At 41.9% G+C, this 19,578-nt stretch overlaps 1 protein-coding gene across 5 annotated transcripts in view; it reads right to left on the bottom strand.

The window, feature by feature from the left end:
- Positions 1-19,578, bottom strand: part of LOC138296693 (adhesion G protein-coupled receptor F5-like) — a 912,996-nt gene that overhangs the window by 235,320 nt on the left and 658,098 nt on the right. For all 5 annotated transcript variants that reach the window (XM_069236060.1, XM_069236064.1, XM_069236063.1 and 2 more), the window contains one exon: positions 1,864-2,036. In XM_069236060.1, the coding sequence (XP_069092161.1) occupies positions 1,864-2,036 (173 nt within the window). The remainder of the gene's footprint in view (positions 1-1,863; positions 2,037-19,578) is intronic.

Raw genomic sequence — 19,578 nt, 5'->3', positions numbered from 1 at the left:
AATTGCTACTTCTATAAAGTTGGCATTTTCTTGTCACAACCAATTGAGCCTTTCTGTCTGTGTCTTGGGTTACATGACAACGAATGCCTCTGTTGTTGGAGTTTGTGTGTATTGCTTCCAGACAGTGAGAAAAAAGGGGGCTTAGGATTGGACAGGACCTGACATTCTGACTGGATGACGGGGACAAGCTATACCTAGCCCTAATTACACTTCAAAAGTCCTTTGCCTACAGCACACACATAGGGACCTGACATCAGGCCTGCCCTGTCTTTAGACATACCCAAAGAGTTGAAGTTTAAACCAGGTAAAGGGGAAGAACTTTTCAGAACCATTGTTGGGTGTAGGAGAAGGCAGGGCAGCCCCCCTCCACAACGTCTGGTACCAGATACAAATATTGGATCTTCAGAGACATTCATTAGAGCACTCCTGGACCTATGCAAGATTCAGAAGGAGGACTGCCTGGCTGGTTGAAGGACTGCCCTGCTGTCTGTAGAGGGATGACTGTAACTGCTTGCCTCAATTCCAGTCTATCCAGACTGACTCCAAGTGTATGTTGACTGACCTTCCGTTTGAGGTACAGGGACACACAAATCTTTGAGAGATCTGGCCTGCAACTACTTGCCAGCAATTGGACCTGCCTGACCCTGTCTGAGCCCTCCTATTGGCCCCTACTAGAGTGAGTCCTGCATCCCTAAGAGGTCCCATTCCAGGTCCTGTACCCTTTGCTGTCATCAAAGAGCACTCGAACCTGCCTGTTTGGCAGTCCAATGCAAGACCTTCCATCGCAGAACCTCACAGCTCCTGATCATCAGCTTTACAAGAACCGGTGTAGAATGATGCAGCAGAAGGCAGGCCCTTGCATCACTTTGCAGATCCTGACCAGTTGCTTCACCGGATCCGATGCAGTTCAGCGGAGACCAATGCCAGACCTTGCATCACAGCCTCAAGGACAAAAGGGTACAACTTCCAGGGAATCGACCTCATTTCTGTACCCAGCCCATGCTCCATTATGGTCAGTCTGAACGTGGGACTTGTAGCACCATCATAGTATGGACTTACAAGTAAATTAAATGTGGTGTAAGCTAATTTGACCATGTTAAAAGGTGGGAACAAGCATGTTAGGAAGGGTTAGAAGTGATAAAGTGCACAGAGTCCTAAAGCCAACAAAAATGGGTGCAGAAAACAGGAGGGGTGAAGGCACAAAGTTTAGGGGTGACCATGCAGAGCGGACCAGTAACCATAATGGTGGTGGATCTCCGCTAGCAACATGCTTGTTATTTTATTTTTTCCTGAACACATTTGCACTTGTACTTTGTTTATACTTTGGTATGGTAGAGTCATTTCCTGTGATGTCAGGATCAAGAGTCATGCAACATCACTTCCTTTTGTGACATCTCTTCCTTTTATGCTACCAGGAGTGAGGTTATGTAATTTTAGTTCCTGCGATGTATTCAAAGGTCAAAAGGAAACTTCCACTACCTCTGCCATTTTGGATTGGGCATGGTTCCTTCTTCCTTTGCATCAAGGTGCTTTCTTCACTCTCAGGAAAACAACAACAAAGGGATTATGAGAAAGGCCTTTGACCCAAGGCTACCTAATATGAACCTGTATATCATGGGCCCCAAAATATTCACCCAGAGATACTGGCATGAGGCATTTTGCTTTGAAGTGTGTCTTTGTATAGGGAACGTGCACTCTATAGGACTCTCTGGTAATGATAAAATATAATTCAATCTTCTGCTTATTCATTTTAGTCATTGTTTTTAGTCTATGTACAGTTCCAATATGCCCACTTCTGGCAGCTTCAGTGCACTCCGAGGCACTATAAACATAAGGAGCTGGCAGTCATTCATTCACACTCACCTGACTTTCTGTCACAAGCTGATTTATCCTTTTAGGAATGCAGTATGACATTGGATTGCTCCATTCACCACTGCTGCAGGTGAATATGATTGTTCCGTCCAAATCACCTTTGCATGGTACAGTTATGGTATCACCTTCTTGTCCTACTCCAACTCCACTACATGTAGGTTTGCCTGGAATTTTGATTGATAAAATCAGTATAAACATGCAGCTAAAGCAACCAATCAAACGGATATGAAAGTGCTTAGCTCTGTTATTAATAGTGTAGTTCAGGGTTTCCAAAACTGTGGGGTGGTCAAGAAAGTCTAAGCAATAAATAATGCCTTTATTTATCTTGTCACATTTGCTTTGTTTCAATGATAGAGGCCAAATGTCCAGCTATTTCTGTTTTTAAACATGGAGTTTGGTGCTAACAAACGCCTCTCACTTTAAAATCAAAGAAGGAAAAAAAAAGTGAATTATGTGGCAATCCTGCTGTAACATATGAAGTGTGAAAGGGAAGGGTGAAGTATGCCACTTTTTGTAACACAAAACAACATTTAGATACCTGGAAATGAACTCTAGACACAGCAAATCAGAAAGCAAAAATGAAGCACTTTTTTCAAATTCTGAATTGTGATGAAGCAAATAATTGGTTCAAAACAAAAACAAGACACTTTTTGTTGGTGAAGCGCAAATGCTAAATATTCACTTAAACCCACACATTATCATTTCTGTGCAATATATTTTTAGCAGTCAAACTCGATGTCCGTAAAAATTTAGTACCCATTTCATTGGAAAATGTTCTATATGCTAATGACAGTGCGCTACTGCATGATGGTTTAATTACAATAAAAAAATGCCAGCGTCATAACCATGAAAGCTAAATGGGTTGTGAAAGTTTGTCCTTCTAAAAATTGGGTCGTGGTTCTAAAACATTTGGGAAGCACTGATGTGGTCTGTATTATTATGTATACCTTCTGTCCTTATGAAATAGCGCTAAACTGAACTGTGGACATTTTTTCAGTGCAAGCACTATCACAGTAATTCAGAAGTTACTGCATGAGCTGCAGACAACACAGTTTTGGAATGTGGAGTTGTGATTGCCTCCTTGTGCTTATGTGTTGTGCTGGCTGCAGTCTGCAGCTAATGTTCAAACGTGTAGGGTTACCACACACATGCAATGTATAAAGTGCAATTTCATGAAAAACGGGCTCTGTCAAAGTACATGGTTCTACTACAGACCAATTGTTGTCCTCCAGGAGATCTGACCCGCTGAAAGCAGATCACATCACAGGGAGGAAGTCTGGGGAAAATTAGCAATTAGTAGAAGAATTGAGTGTAGATTGAAACACTTTCTTAGCATTCTTAATTTCTGAGGTAAACATAGGGGTTCACATTGTATTCCGGCATTAACTCTTGGTGTTATGGAGTTATTGCATGCATTCTATACATGCAACTTTATTAACAAGCATTGGCAACACCAATAGGCATTGCCTAGGCGAGATCTATTGGCTTTGCTAATGTATTTTAGCCATGTTACAAATGGTCGAGAGTAAAGATAAAAAAAAGCTTTATGACAGAGCCAGTGTTCACTGCGTTATATCTTTTTTTTCTTACTTGCAGCTATGTTGCACTGAAGCCAGCGCTGCTGTGCAAAATATGCTATAACATCCCTGTATGTCTATAGTCTGGGGACCGCAAGTACACTCCTCACTATAGGGTGTGCCCCTCTGTTCAAAACGATCAGGCATTCATTTACAAGTTAATCAAAATGAAAGAAAGCAAGTAACTAGGGTATCCTGGACAGTTAACTTTTGGGCCACCTTCATTTTCAAAGACATTCTGCGACAAACATGTAAAAATTCCAAAATTGCATTTATTCACATACCGAACTCTTTCATCTTAGCAGTAGTACAACCGACTAAGGGCCTGATTTAGATTTCAGAGGACGGGTTACTCTGTCATAACTGAGATGGCAGACACTCACTAGGGATTGGGGAGATATTGACCATAGCTGGTTCTGAGTTGGGGTAGTAGCAAAATATAGCAATAATCAGTGGTTAGTGGGTTTCCTTCTGAACCTTGATCTTTTGGCCCTGTGCCACTGCACCTGCTGCAGCATTACAATCACAGCCCTAGTGCCTGCAAGGTAACTGCACTTGTGATTGCTTGTTTTGTAGTAAAATATAGTAATAATCTGTGTTCAGTGGGTTTCCTAGACCTTTAGGTCATGTGCAACTGTACCTGATGCACTGCTCAAATCACAGCCCTACCGCCTGCAGGGTAACTTCACTTGTTACTGCTTGTTTAATAGTAAAGTATAGCAACAATCGGTGTTCAGTGGGTTTCCTAGATATTTTGACTCCTGTGCCGCTGAACCTGCTGCACCATTCTAATAATGACCGTATTGCCTGTAGGATACCTGCAATTGTGACTGCTTGTTTAGTAGTTAAAAATAGTAATAATGGATGTTCAGTGGGTTTCCTAGACCTTTTGGCTCCTGTGCCACTGTATCTGTTTCACCGTTCAAATCATGACCCTTGTACCTACAAGGACAAATGAGGAAGTCATTTATATCCAGTAATATATGTGATGTGAAAAAGGCACAGTTGAAAATAGAATACCTACTTATTGAGTAGCTAAATATTAACACAAACACTTTCATAAAAAAGAGCCTTTAAACTTATTCAACTCTCCAAAACGAGTTGTCACAGATGTGAGAAACAAAGCATATGTTTTACACATCAAAGTGAAAGCCAAGCATTGTCATGTTGTGTTACAATGTTGCATGCAATGGGCCATAAACAGTGTTAATTGCCATATATTGTGGTGAAAATGAGACTGAAATGCAGTTTTTCACTTTGTTCCTAAAATGGCAATTTCACAAATCAAATGGACTCAATAAAGAAGATGATTTTTGCAAAAAAGTATTAAATATGAAAGAGTCTCAGCAAAAATTCCAATAATGTTGTTCATTCACATGCAGGACTGTTTCATCATAGTAGTACTAGTGCATCAGAATAAATCAGTCCACAAGCGGACTCCTGAACTTTGCATGTGGTCCCCTGTTGAAAACGGGCAAGCACTTATTTACAAGTTATTCAACATGGAAGAAAGCAAGTAAGAAGGGTGTCCTGCACACTTAACATTCATGCCACCTTCTTTTGTAAAGGCATTTTGCAAAAAAGTGTTAAATATGAAAAAGTCTCTGCAAATATTCCAAAACTGTATTTCATTGAACCTTTTCATCTTTGTAGTACTGGCACATCAGACTAAATAAGTGTTAATTTTTTTAAAGTAATAGTTTTCAAACAGGATTTTAGAATGGTCCATGCTTCTACCCGCTCTGACAATGCCAATAGTGAACTTTATGCCCCACAAATGAAAGGCAAATGTTTTGTGCAGCTGAAGAACGAGATACCTTTTGATATTACTGTGTCTAAAATAAAAGTAAAAAAAAGGGCACAAGTAGGCTCCATGGAGAGAGTACGCTACATTCCTCTTTCCTGTAAACATTCTCACTTTGAAATCATCCAAAAGCAAAATAAACACCGGCCTCCCTCCAAGACACAGCTTGACATTTGACCTCAGTCTTTAAATGCCCAGCAAATGTGATGAGATAAGAACAAGATTTACAGGTCTGTTCATTACAGAAAATGAGTTTGTGGAAGAATACTGTAAACATGGCTTTGGCATGGGAAGGTTTGAACTCGAGCTGGGGAGCCCAAAGCAAATAAAACCAGAAAATGGAAAGCCATTAAATGTGAGTTACAAACCAAAAAGCAAATGACAAGCAACGGGGAAAAGGTATTCTGAAACTCCTCAGGATGTTTTTTGTGTGCCACACAGCTGAGCTGTCTGGTAGGTTGCGACCTAAAAACAGCCATACAGCTAAATTCTGCATTTGCAAGCAGTGTTCATGATAAAGTTAAATTAGTCTATCATTGAAAGGTAGCCGTATGTAAATAACTTCTGCACATATTACTGCGAGAACATGTGCCATTGCAAACACATTTGTAGTATTCATTTATGTGAGGTGCTTTATGAGAAAATGTGTTTACACATGCTCAAATTGCATTAGCGCTAATGTTGAATTAGGCTAATTTAAATATTATATTAGTGGAAATCCACTTTGGGGCCAGCTCTACAGAACTTTTGGCAACATACGCACAATCTAACTATTCAACTCCACATTAGAAAAATGCGGAGCACCAGGGGTAATTGTTCAGAAACCTGTCTCTGGCTCAGGAGGTATTGCCACAAGATATCCAAAATTCATTTGTATGTGTGCCACTCTTGTGCTTCTGTGCCACTCTTATTCTTCTGCAGTTTTGACAAGCATCTTTCTATTGTCTGCTTGCTACCAATTGCCCAATTGTGTTATGGTTGTGTGCTCCAATTGTGCCTTAGGCTGACATTTCAATACTTTGTGTGCCCCAATAATTTAAATACAACTTCTAAGACAAATCTTCAGCAGAATTAACTCCATTATTTATGGTGCTCTGTAAATTAAAATGAATATTACACTACCAGTAAAGTCTGTACCTCCCCGAAACACACCACACCACATGCAGTCTTTGCTTAAATCAACCCACTATCTATGAAGCACCAACAGAGGAGGCTGCAGCTTGGCAGTGTTAAGGGTCCTGCCACATTCTTTATAATTAAGGTTGAGCTTATTATTTTGGGCCTAATGGCAGAGGGAACAGGTGTACTCACATCACTTAATAGCATTAGCAAAGCCAATCAGTATTGCTTTGTCAATGCATGTATTGGTTTTGCCTTTCCTTGTGTGTGAATGCCTGAGTACAGATGTCATACCAGCCAGAAGTAACACCAGCATGTAATTATCTAGATCTATTAGATATCAATAGAATCACAGGTACAGTGATTGAAGCCATCACTTTTCAGTGACTGATGAGCAAAGGAGGAATAAGCCTGTATTGCAGGGATGCTGCCAAGAGTAACTCATTGAATGTGAAATCCAAAAGAGCAGACTAGGCGTTTAGGTCACATAGGAGTGTCAGAGAAACTGCTCCTGATACAGCCATCTTGTATCCTGATCAAAAGCCATCATACTTAAGCGACCCTACCTCCCAACAACTCACCATTGCTCACTGCCATCAGATGACTGGCAAGACTAAAGGGCTACACAGACTCATGGACTCATGGAATCACCAGCCAGCACAACGCTGGTGCCCTTCTAATGAAAGCTGATGCAATACAGAAGACTAGGAGACATGGTAGCACCAGTATACACTAGGAGCTATCAGGAAGCTCAATAGAAGCTGCCAAATGCTGAAAATGCTACCTTGAAGTTTTGGCAGCCTGGTTGAAAAGTGTTGCCTATTACTAGTGGCATTTGTTTTAAGCCAATTGATAATGTTGATGCCTATTGTATTATTTAACACAGTTATGCATTTCAAAGATGGTCATTATGTTGTGGTGGTAGTGGCAACAGCAGGCGGTGGCAGCAGGCAACAATGTTTATTGTGAGCAGGCTACAGTGAAGAGCTAAAGTTAGCAGTGGAAAGATATAATGCAGCATCCATTCAAAACACTGTGATGCAGAAATTATCCTGTAAACTGAACAATGACAAGGATAGAAAGGCAAGCCATCCATTTACAAGCAAATAAATGACCAAAAAAGGTATTGAGGCAAGCTCCTGCTCACTTAATATTAGGAGTATTTGATCTGTACATCAGGTTAGCAGCACCTAAGAAGAAAATAGCTGAATAAGAGAAAAGCAGAAGGTAAAGAAAACTTCCTGCTGATGTGGAGCTCCATCTCTCCTCCAAACCCATCAGCTTTGAATTGGTTTGCTTATGCCAGGCAACACGATAGCTGCAGCAATCTTCCAGACCTCATGTCGTAAAGAAAGTTAATGCACACACAATAATACAGAAAAATGAATACATTGATAGGAGCTGAAGGTCACATCAGTTCAACCACTGGTTGCGGTAGGTGTTATTCACATTTTGCATAGGTCCACTGGACAGTCCTTGATAATATACTGCGTTTGGCCGGTAGTAGAGATTTGCTACTTAAGTGCAAATATCAAGAGCCAGAGGAGCCTTTGCTTCTCCATGGCACACCACACCCTGGCCCACCATGGAGCAGTTGTGCATTTTCTAAGCTTCAAAGCTGGAGACATCAGCACAGCCCCAATGCACAGAAGGCAACTACAGCAGAATGTCTGTGAGAAATATATTAAAACAGCACCCAGATATTTAATTTCTATTGTTTCCATAATTGGATATATTATCTGTGCAATGACGTTTCCAAGTGACTACTGATAAGTTACATATGATCTTAGCAAATTTCACAGAGGGACACCAGCCTTCAGAAACCATGGTCCCTCCCAGACAAATGGAAGAGAAGAGGTTGAGAAGAGAAATTAAGGTGCCCCTACCGTGACCAGAGTGTCACTTTTCTGGACGCTCCAGTGGTGCTATGCCCTAAACCAGGGTTCTGCAAAGTCGGTCCTGGAGAGCCGGGTCCATGCCAGATTTTTAGCAGATCCACATTTAGAAAAATGTAGATTTCCGAAACATCTTTTTGCTAAATGTGGAATATGCTAAAAACCTGGCATGGACCAGGCTCTCTAGGACCGACTTTGCAGAACCCTGCCCTAAACCGTATTTACAAGGTGGCTTTAAGCCACCTTGTAAATATGGCCCCTTCACAGGCAGCACCTTGAGTGGAAAGGGTGTGCAATGGGTGTTGCTGTGGGTGTGCCACAGCAACATACTTTGCATTTTGACACTGCCCCAGATTAGCGAGTTTTCATAAACTTGAGGCAGCGCCAAAATCTAGCGCCACCCCAGCGGTGGCATTAGCAGGGCGCAATGAGGAGAAATAATGTTATTTCTCCTCATTTTTTTCTCTTTCTATTTGTGTAGGTAGGTGTCCCTTCCTGCACAAAAACAATCCCCCCTCAATGCAGCCATCCTTGCACCATGGCGCAAGGGAGGCTGCATTAGCGCTCAGCTGCAAATTTAGCGCTGCAGCATGGGAAAACACAGGGGTGCACCGTATTCAATTAAATACTGCGCATCCCTGCATTGTGAAAATGACAGAGTGCAGCGCTGCCAATTTTGGTGCAGCGTCGCATTCCGTCATTTTCTATTAAAAATGGGCCTAAGTGTGTTTTGGGGAAGATGAAAAGGTGAGGCAAACAGGTAGTATGAGCCTAATGACATAAGAGTTAACCAGCGCAAGCTTGGATAAGGTATACAGAAGGTTTATGAGTGAAAGACGATTAAGTGGAAGAGAAACCGGTTCGCAGTAAAAAGGAGGAGAGATGATGGTGGTATGAGATTTATAGAGCACACGAATACAGCAAGGCTGCTCGCAGACTCACTGATCATCATGTGAAGCTTGTTGAAGAGCCAGGCTTGAAGATGGCTAGCTCAATTGTGATATGAGGTTCCAGGGGAAGATTATTCCAGGCAACCGGCCAAGGGTAAGAGAAGCATCTCTCTCCAGTCTCAGCCAAGTAGATTTTTGGTATTCTGGCTCAATGACCATAGGCTCACCATAAATTCCTGGGGGCATTGTCACAAATCCTTCTCCTCAAGTAACCCGCTCCTTTATCATGTAGTGCTTTATGAACCAGGGCTAGGGTTTTAAAAAGATTCCTGTGTTTGATAGGAAGCCAACTAATTGCTTTCAGATGCGGTCATATGGATTCTTCGGTAAAGGTTAAGAAGAATTTGAGCACCCCATTCTGCACCACTTGAAGTCTATAAGAAAGACTCAAGTATAGTGCGTTCCCATAGTTAAGTATGGAAGTTGCCTGAATCACCGTTTTCTTACCTTCTGTAGACAGAAAAGGTAGGAGCATAACAGATTGAAAAATGAGCCAGCCACTGAATGAATTTATGGTTGGAAAGGAAGAGCACTGTCATTTTTGATTCCTAGATTTTTTACCGTGCTCTTTTGAGGGCCAGGGGAGAGCCATTGGTTGGTAAAAAGGTCCTCAAAAACCTGGCAAAGGGGGGCAAAAAACACAATTTCAGTTGTGATAGGATTACATTTTATTTGGTTGGTGGACAGCCAGTTGAACACAATAGAGGGGCAGGCCATTGAGCTCTTCACCTTTTTCACATGTGAAAAGCAGCTGGATGTTGTTAGCATATGATATTATTTTTGCCACCAAAGTCTCAGCTAACACAGCCAAGGGTGTAAGATAAGCATTAAATAAGGTAGGGCTAAGTGTTGATCTACGGGGCAATTCAACTACCAACTGAAGAAGAAAACTGAGGTGTCCAAACTTCTTTACTTCCATCATTGAAGAAGGAAGTCAGTCACTTCAGGGCTGGGCCACCAACCCCAAGGGATTGTTGATGAGCCAGCATTTTCTCATCGGGAACAGTGTCAAAGGCTGCCAATAAATTCAACAAAATCAGGACAGCCTTTCTCCCTTTATCTAAAGTGCTCTTAATGTACTCAACAATCTCTAAGAGGGCTGTCTCTGCACTGCAGTTAGTTCTGAATTCTGACTGACTCGGGTGAAGGAGAATATTAATTTCTAAGTAGTATCCCGAGATTTGGGAGTTTGCAAAACTTTTTGAAAAGGCAGGGAGGCGAGATAGGCCTATAATTCCTTTGGACTTTAGGATCAGCCGTAGGTTTTTTGACTAAAGGCAGAATTTTGGTATATTTCGATTGAACTGGAACCATTCTGGGAGAAAATGACAAATTCAAAACTCTATTTGCAATGGGGTTAATAACTTGAGCTGGTTTAACAAGTATACTGGGAGGGCATGGGTCAGATAGGGACTCTGATTAAAGGCACTTAATGGCCACCAATGATTCTGCCATGGAAATAGATGGGAAGTTAAAAAGAATAGGCGTCTCAGGAGTGGACCTGGTGGAATATACAACAAGGGAATATCAGCAGCCTGTGAGGTAATAAATAGGCTTGCTCAGATAGTAGTAATTTTTTCAAGAAAATACAAGGCCAGCAGGTCACCTCATTCAGCTGTGGGTTGTAGGCCACTGATGGCAGCAACAGGATTCATGAACATTTTTAGTTTTGCCCGACTCTTCAATCCTTGTCTCAAAGAATGTTTTTTTAACTAAACTGACCTGCGAGTAATAGTCATTTAATGCTAATATGTAGGTATATCTTGCCATCCAAATGATAACTTTTCCTCCATTTCCTCTCAAGACATTTACAAGGTTTTTACGAGTCCTAAGGTTCTCATCAAACAAAGAAGTCAACTCTTTAGTGCTGAGGAATCTGACTACAAAGACAGGAGCCAAGTCATTTATGCTGTTAAGAATCCAGTCATCCATGCACTCAACGAACAATTCAAGATCCCCAGAAAGAGAAGGGGAATATGCTTCCAAGGAGTGGCACATGTCTGCCGGAAGAATTTTGTGGAAGGCTCTTGACATGGTTTGGGTTTCCTCCAATGGAAGGTGGTTATGTTCGGATTTTAGTCATTGAAACGTAATTAGATGGTGATCTCACCGTACTAATGGTAAGCAATTGGATGGTTCAGTCTTTACATTGAAAAATACTTGATCTAGGACATGCCCAGCATGGTGAGTGGATACATACATGGGAAGTAGGAACATCAGTAGATAAAGAAGATTAAGGAAAATAATGAAATACACAAACAAACATTGTCAGAGCCAATGAGTCAGGTAATTATGTTTAAGTATTTAGTTTTCGATTGGCAAATTTGTAATTGTTACTGTGCAGATTGGTGAATGGGAGAATACAAAATGAGCCAAAGTTTGAAATAATGGATTGCCAAGTGAGTGCACGCTTGAATAAATGGATGAGGGACCACAGATGAAACAGTGAGTGAGTGATATAGTGCACAGATTAACTAGTAGGTGAGTAAATGAATGTTTGGATAAATGGATGAGTGAATTAACCAATGGATGGATAAATGAACAGATTAGTAATTACATCAATGTTTGGCTTGGTGAATAGACAAATGTATGGATGGGTAAACTGCCAAGTGATGGATTGATGAATGAATGATGAATCTGTGTGCACGGACAAAGTGCTGGAGGAAACCCCAGGTCCATAGGCAACATGAAGTTGTTTTCCACTCCCGTTATTATACAACAATGAAATGGAATGCACTCAGCTGCTCACCCTGTCTTCATTCTGGGCACTCACTCATCAACCCATTACCTCATGCATGTACTCATGTATCACTAACCCACACACACACAAACACTTTTGAATCAACAGAGAAGCACATTCAAATATAAAAGAGCCTGATCTTAGTAAATATTTGTATTAAGGATGGTTACTTGAGGTGCCACATGTATGCCTGCCAACTGCTATTAGTGGGTGGAGGTGACTCTTGGCTTTTCATAATCAATGGGGTAAAAGTTCCTGGCAGCAACCCTATCCACATCTGCAGCAGTCCCTCTTTGCCTTACTAGAAACAATCCATTGGTGCACCTTATTCCCAAACTTCCATGTGGAGAAACAGAGCCTGTGTCACTCAAGACCAGTTTTGCTGTTAGCTTTACCTCCACTGGGATTGCTGTAAGCCAGACTATGGGGACAAAGTCTGGGGCTTCTCAGGTGTATCCTGACATTTACTTGTAACAGTGCAGACCCATTTGAAGTTCATTCAGTTTCCAGACCCACATCAACTGGTCTTCCTACTAGGGGAAGATAGTAACTGCCCACTACTAGGCCACTGACTTCACTCTTAATAAAGATTTAAAAGAATGGTTATACCCAGAAAAGAATGGTGGGATACAGCCCAAGATACAGAATCAATATTTCAATCTATACTCTAGTTTTCCCATACTATAGTCATGGACTTCCACAGTCAAAATAGCTTTTGATGGTTGATCACTGCAGATACATGGTAACATTACATTTTTACATGTCCCATTTTTAGCACTATGAACCCTACCTTGTGGGCTGCAAGGCATACGTAGAGGTGATAAATGGAAGAAGTTTCCCCTGGGGTTAGAATTTCCTCCAGTGGGACTGCTGCAAGCCTGACAATGGGGACAAAGTCTGGTGCTTCCCAGGTGTAATCTGATGTTTACTTGTGACAGTGCCGGCCCCTTTGAAATTCATTCAGTTTCCAGACCCACATCAACTGGTCTTCCTACTAGGGGAAGTAAACAACTACCCACTACTAGGCCACTGACCTCCCTCTGGGAGCAGTCGACACACCTCATTAAGGTCAAGCACATGATTGGGAGCTGCTGGAGATTTCATTTTTGAAAATGTAATATTTACTAAGAATGCACATTCACCATCGGGGTTTTATTAATGATTGCAAAGAAAGGTTATATTACTTTTCTAGCTGGTGCAGACCCAAGATACAGAATCAATATTTTAATCTACACTCTAGTTTTCCCCTGCGATAGTCATGGCCTTCCACAGTGAAAATAGCTTTTGGGGACTGGTCACTGCAGAGACATGGTGACATTATATTTCTACATGTCACATGTTTTAACACTATCTATCCTACCCTGTGGGCTACAAAACATACATAGAGGTGACATAATTTTAAAGGAAGAACATTCCCCTTACAAAGGGGTTACTTTAACAAGTCAGGCTGTTGGTTTATTAAACTGCAGAAGTCAGGCTACACTGGTAGGCCTAAAGCCATATTTTCCTTGTCACACTAGTGACACTTGTCACACTAGTGGACAGCACAATAAGTGCTGCGGTCCACAAGTTATATTTACTTCCTATGTCATAAATGTATTTTCTGTACAATATACCACACATTTATAAGAGAGTGAAATAAGCCAATATTACTACATTTCTACATGTTTTAGTGGCCCTAGCACGTACACAGGGCTCAGGCTAGCAGTGCCCAAGTGTTCAGCAATAATATTTAAGACAAAATGGGGGTGACCAAGCAAAAATAGGCATTTTCCCATACCTGCTATGAAACACCAACCCTTCCTCACCTTATCTTCATTTCAAGTCACCCACAAAGGGTACTTAGGTGATGGCCCTCTATACACTTTGACAAGGAGGAGCCAATAACTTCTATCCAATCATACACCCACAACTTACCTTGATTTTGTCCTCTCATTGTTTCCTTTAGTCTGTTAGCTGATTTTTTAATAATAATCCCACTCCATTTTTTTCACTTTGGTTTAATTTTAAAGATTTCACTCAGACACATTTGAGAGGTCAGTGGAAACCGGGGGCTACTGGGTCACATCTGTGGCGGCTGGGGTTGATCGCCTCTGGTCTCCCCAGCTCCACCTTATAATGGCTCTGCAAATTGGGCCAAGTAAAACTTCTTCTGCACTTGACTCTCAGCAGTAGCGATGGCACGCACATACAGGCTTTTCAAAGAAGATAGTGAGAATGGTGCAAGATCTGAATTCAACATATATTCAAAAGCATAGTAAATTGATTGTCTAGCCAGTTATTACCTTTGTGAAAGAGGCTTATTTTAATGCATAAAGCTTAATATTACACACTACAAATGTTATCAGGACTATTATCCTCCGATACTAATGCTGCTTCTGCTCCCCATCCCCCTTCCACCTGTGTGGTATGTGAAATGCCAGGACTCAGTCTCTCAGCTGTTATATCACCAACTGGTGCAAGCTTGTTGTAGGCCGCACTCGGCCAACCGCAGTTCAGTTTGTGTCCCCCCCCTCCTACAGTAAAGAATTGTCTGCAGCAGGTGTGAGAGTCAGCGGCCCCATTTCCAGTGAGCAGACATGGGCTGCATGATAGGGGCTGAAGACAGTGGCAGGCATGTGTCTGTCTTTGGTCGATGACCCTATTTCAGGCACAGAGCTTTGGCTGAAGATTTGATGCCACAAATGTCGTGGCAGGGTTCCTTCTTGATGAACTATCAAGTGATTTGGCAATTGAGCTGATGTGGCCTTCTCTGGGTCGAGGCAGCAATGCAGTCTACTTTCAGTCTCCAGTGCGGGGGTGACTGCTGAGTCGCTTCAAGGTCAGCAACAGCAGTTTAGTGGGATCATACGTCTTTTCGGCTCAGCAGCACAGTCACTCTGGCACACAGTGGCAAAGTGTCTCTTGGGTGTTTGAAATCAACAGTCATACTTGACAGTGTTCTGGAAGACAGACAACGTCTGACCCTTTCTAAATCACCACTTCATATTCTTATCAACAAAGAGAGCAATCCCACCCTGTACTTAAAGGCTGTAATCAGGAGGATTAATCAGCAGTCCTGTGCAGCAAGCAAACCTTATTGAATTTCTAGGAGGAACCTATCTCCTGTTTCCCACTTCACTGGCTAAGTTCCCTGTCCTCCATTCTCAGAAATGTCAGTGTGAGAAACTGAGCTATTAGTTGAGGTATCACCTCAGGTAAAATCCACAGTCCTTGTCAGGATGAACCAACACAATCTCTAAATAAACCTGAATTTACCCCTCAGGTAGTTATGGCACAGAGCAGACAGGCTTAACTTAGAGGTAATGTGGAAAGTATTTATGACATACTAAAACAGTAATACGGTTAAAAAGCAAAACAATCAAATACAATAAAATAGAGTACTGAATGAATTAAATGACACCAAAATGACATAAATCTAGGAGAACCGGAGAAATGAAGTTGTAAAGTTGTGAGTAGAACTGGTGCCAGGAAGCACAAATTGTGGTAGAATAGGACCTAGGCGCAATTTGATGCTGACCGCAATAGAGAACTAACCAGGTTCATCCTGTTCAAATATTTTACCTTCTGACTTTAGTCCTTTAAGTCCCAATCAACCACAGCAGTACACTTCTAAAGCCCTCCAGGACCTGAGAGGAGGCATTTAGATATTCACAGGGCAGCAGGCAGGTGCCAATAGGTGGGTCTAGTCCAGGTCCTGTTACCACTGGTCAGCTGGGAGGCTGTAGTGAAATGGCTCTTGTAGCTTATAGTGTTCTGTTATGTTAGAGGTTTATAAGCACACAAATTCCATACATGTATCCTGGCACTACGAGACTAACAACTACCCCATCCAGAGCTGAATCCAAATCAAGCAACATGTGAAAAAGGTGTAAAAGAAAATACAACAACAAAAAAGAGAACAAAAGAAAGACCCAAAACCTCTCTACCCAGCTGTACAAATGAATCATACACAATACAAAGAAGTATCCAGGGACTTTCTGAAGTGTAGGTACATAGTTTCCAGCAATATGATACGTAGGGAATTCCATAGTTTCAAAATCACCCCGAAAAGGCTCTCCTGCCTCGGTGAACTTGCTGAAATCTTGGAATTGAGAAGCGTCCATAGAACGAAAGGTCCCAATCAGGATAAAGATATTGAACTTCTGCCTCAAGTACAGTTGGCTAGATCAATATGTGGCACAACGGACAATGCATTCAAATGTTTAAGTAATTAATTTGGCCACCAGAGACCAATGTAACACACAGTGCAGAAAAGGATGAGGCATGCCAAGGTAGGCCAAGCGCTAACTCACCATTGTTTGAATGCACTGGAGTTTTTTAATCACACCCTGTGAAGTGATCAGAAAAAGAGAGTTACTGTAGCCAAGAAGGCTAAGACTAGTTGCCTGACCCATTATCCAGTGAGCTGCCAGAGAAACAGTCTTCCTGATAACCCTAAAGATGATGAAATGAGAAGATGTTAGATTATTTTTCCAGCTTTACCAACATGAAGTTCTCATCCGGTTGAAAACCAAGGTTTTTAAACTGGACTGGAAAAGGAAAATTTGACCAAATTGGAGGCCAGAACATAGGAGGAGAAGGATAAGTCAAATTAAAATGAGAAACCCACAGAGCCTCTGTCTTATCAGTATTAAACTTCAAGGCACTAATGGAATACCTTGAGCTAGGGTACCCTCTCCTTCCATAACTTCTGCATAATTCATGCAAGTGGCACCAAATGACCTAACTAAAGTAGCCAATGGATGTATGTAGATATCATACAGGGTGGGGTTGAGTGCGGGCCTCTAAAGGACACTTGGACCAAGTGCTCCAAAAGATGACATGAAAAGAGGAAGATAGATTGCTTGATGTCTATCCTCTAAGTAAGATTTGCATTATGGATAGGCTGTTCCTCTAATTCCAACTTCCGTAAGCCTGGAGGGAATAATGGATTGCATAAAGATTTAAAAGTAATCATTTTCGCCATCAGCAGCCAATGTAACATGCACAGTGCAGAAGAGGATAAAGCATGCTAAGGCAGGCCTAGAGCAAACTTGGCTGCCATGTTTTGAATGCCCTTGAGACTATTCAGGGCACCTTGTGGGGCACCCAAAAAGAGTTTCAGTAGTCAAGACAGCTAAGAATAGTTGCCTGAACCATTATCTGGTGAGCTGATAGAGGTAGGAGTAGAACAATCTTCCTTAGAACCCTCAAGAAGAGGAAACAGGAAGATGTTAGATGATTTGCCTGCTTCACCAACGCAGAGTTCTCATCCAGATGGAATTCAAGGTTTTTAACAGATTGGACTGAAATAATGAATTTAGATCAAGCTGGAGGCCAGATAGAAGGAAATGTCTGCCCAGAGAGAAATGAGAGACCCACAAAAACTCTGTCTTATCCGTACTAAACTTCAATACGATAGAACAAAGCCTGGAAAGGTACCACAGACATGCACTGATGGAATACCTCAAGGGAGGCTGCCCTTTCCTGTCCAACGCAATGATCAGTGTTGTCCACATGATTCATACAAGTGACACCAAATGACCTAACTAAAGTAGCCAATGGATGTATATAGATATTTGCGCTCTAAAACATGACATGAAAGAAAGAAGACAGATTGCTCAATGCCTATCTAATATTTGCACCATCAAGAGGTTGCTACTCTAATTTTGACATCCCTAAGCCTGGAGAGAAGAATGGAATGCAACACTCTGTTAAATGCAGCAAACATATTGAGACAAACTAAACCCACAAGGTAAACAGAATTAACTGACAATCACAGGTCACTTAAAACCAACAACATGGCAGTTTCATTACTGTAGGTCAGAAGAAAACCTAGTTGTACAGGCTTGAGAATCTGATGTTGTTTCAGCAAACTAGAGAGCACAGAGTTGACATACATTTCCAAGATTGTAACAGCAAATGGAAGAAGAGAAATGGGACAAAAGTTGGAAAAAACAGGGGGCCATTTCCACTCTGTCAGTATCTAGGTGTGGGTTAAGGAGTTACTACAAGGTTCCAAGAAAGGCTTAGCTGTATTCCAAAACTTAAGAGGGATTAGATCTAGGGGACAGTTCAACTTTATAGTTCATGTAAAGGATGTAAACAGTTCCTGGGACAGGATTTGAAAGAGGACTGACTAAGGGATAGAGTGGGACTCCTCTCATCCACCAAAAGGACCATGGTCACATGCGATCACAGAAGAAGGGGAGAGACAATTGGAGACAACCTCCACGTCAGGAAGAGACTCAACTCCCCAGGAACCTAGCGAGTGACAGATGGAACTTATTTGATGCTTAAACTATTGAGAGACCTGATCTGTGAACTCTTGCAACTGCTTAATAGCAGAAGACATGCAACCTGGTGAGAACAGTGATCTCACTAATTTGAGAATTTCCTTCAAGGACTTTTCAGCATCTACATTGTGTTTACAGTAAAATTCTGCTTGAGTGGAAGCCACCAGTTTATTATAATTTGACAAATCAAGTTTTAATTCTAATTTAGGGCCTGATTTAGATCTCAGTGTAGAGGTTACTCCGTCGCAACTGTGATGTATATCCAATCCGCTGAGATCGAAATACCATAAAAAGCAATAGTATTTTGATTTTGGTGTAAGGGATATCTGTCACAGTTGCAACAGACCATTACTCTTGTGACATACCCTTTCGAGTTTCTTACATCCTCTTTTAACCACAGATAAGGTGGTAGTATAAGAAAGAGCTGAAGGTCTAGTACATTTCAGATTGAGTTCTGATTAGAGACAAACACTCATCCAATGCTGCTTCCCCCCTGAGTATAGCTCCTATAACTGTTTTCTATGGGAGAAGATTTGAAGGGTTTCTCACTCCCTCATCCAGGTAACTAATATGACTAGGAATAGAAAATTGATTCCAGCGATATTTTAGCTGGGATGTCCTGGAGCTGTACTGACCATGATAACTGTCAGGCCATGAACCTAAGATGAAATTCACAAAGTGGTTGTTTCTCCATACCTGAGGAATGGTTTCCACCCCTTTAGCCAATTTGGCAGGTTAGAAGACCACATTCAAAGTGTGACTTTTAAAATGTGTGGAATCTGGCACTTTCTGAAAGATATTGTATCCTCAATATTGTCAGAAATGATTAGGGCAAATGGGATGACTCAATCCTTATGTTAAAACTAAGGTTGGGCAGTGAGCTCTGCTCAGTCGTGGCCCGATGGTGAAGGAGCTGGAGCTGGTGCTTGCAGATCTGGATCCGGGATGATTAAAGGCCTCCCTCTGCCAGCAGCCCAGGCCGGGCCCTAGAGCAGGGGGCTAGGGGAGGCAAATCACCAGGCTTCTGGCAACAAGGACCCAGGTGAGCTCTTGTCTTGTTTCTTTTTTTGTGCACATTGGTGCACAAGAGGCCTAAAATGGCAGCCTTCACTGCCTACGATCCTCTGCTGAATTGTGGCCAGGGCGTAGGGAGTGAAAGATGCTGTTTCAGGCCTCTAGTGCACGGCCTGCCCTGTGTGCAACACACATGGAGCAGGTCAGTGAAAGTGAAATGGCAGCTTTCACTTCTTACGGCCCTGTCCTGAATGTGCCTGATCTCAGAAGCACTAAGCGGTGTCAGGCCTGGCTAATCAGGCCTGTCCCTGCTTAGGGTTTCTGCAATC

The sequence above is a fragment of the Pleurodeles waltl genome, chromosome 5 (assembly GCF_031143425.1).
Source record: "Pleurodeles waltl isolate 20211129_DDA chromosome 5, aPleWal1.hap1.20221129, whole genome shotgun sequence".
Lineage (NCBI taxonomy): Eukaryota > Metazoa > Chordata > Amphibia > Caudata > Salamandridae > Pleurodeles > Pleurodeles waltl.
This window is presented reverse-complemented; position numbering and strand designations above follow the sequence as displayed.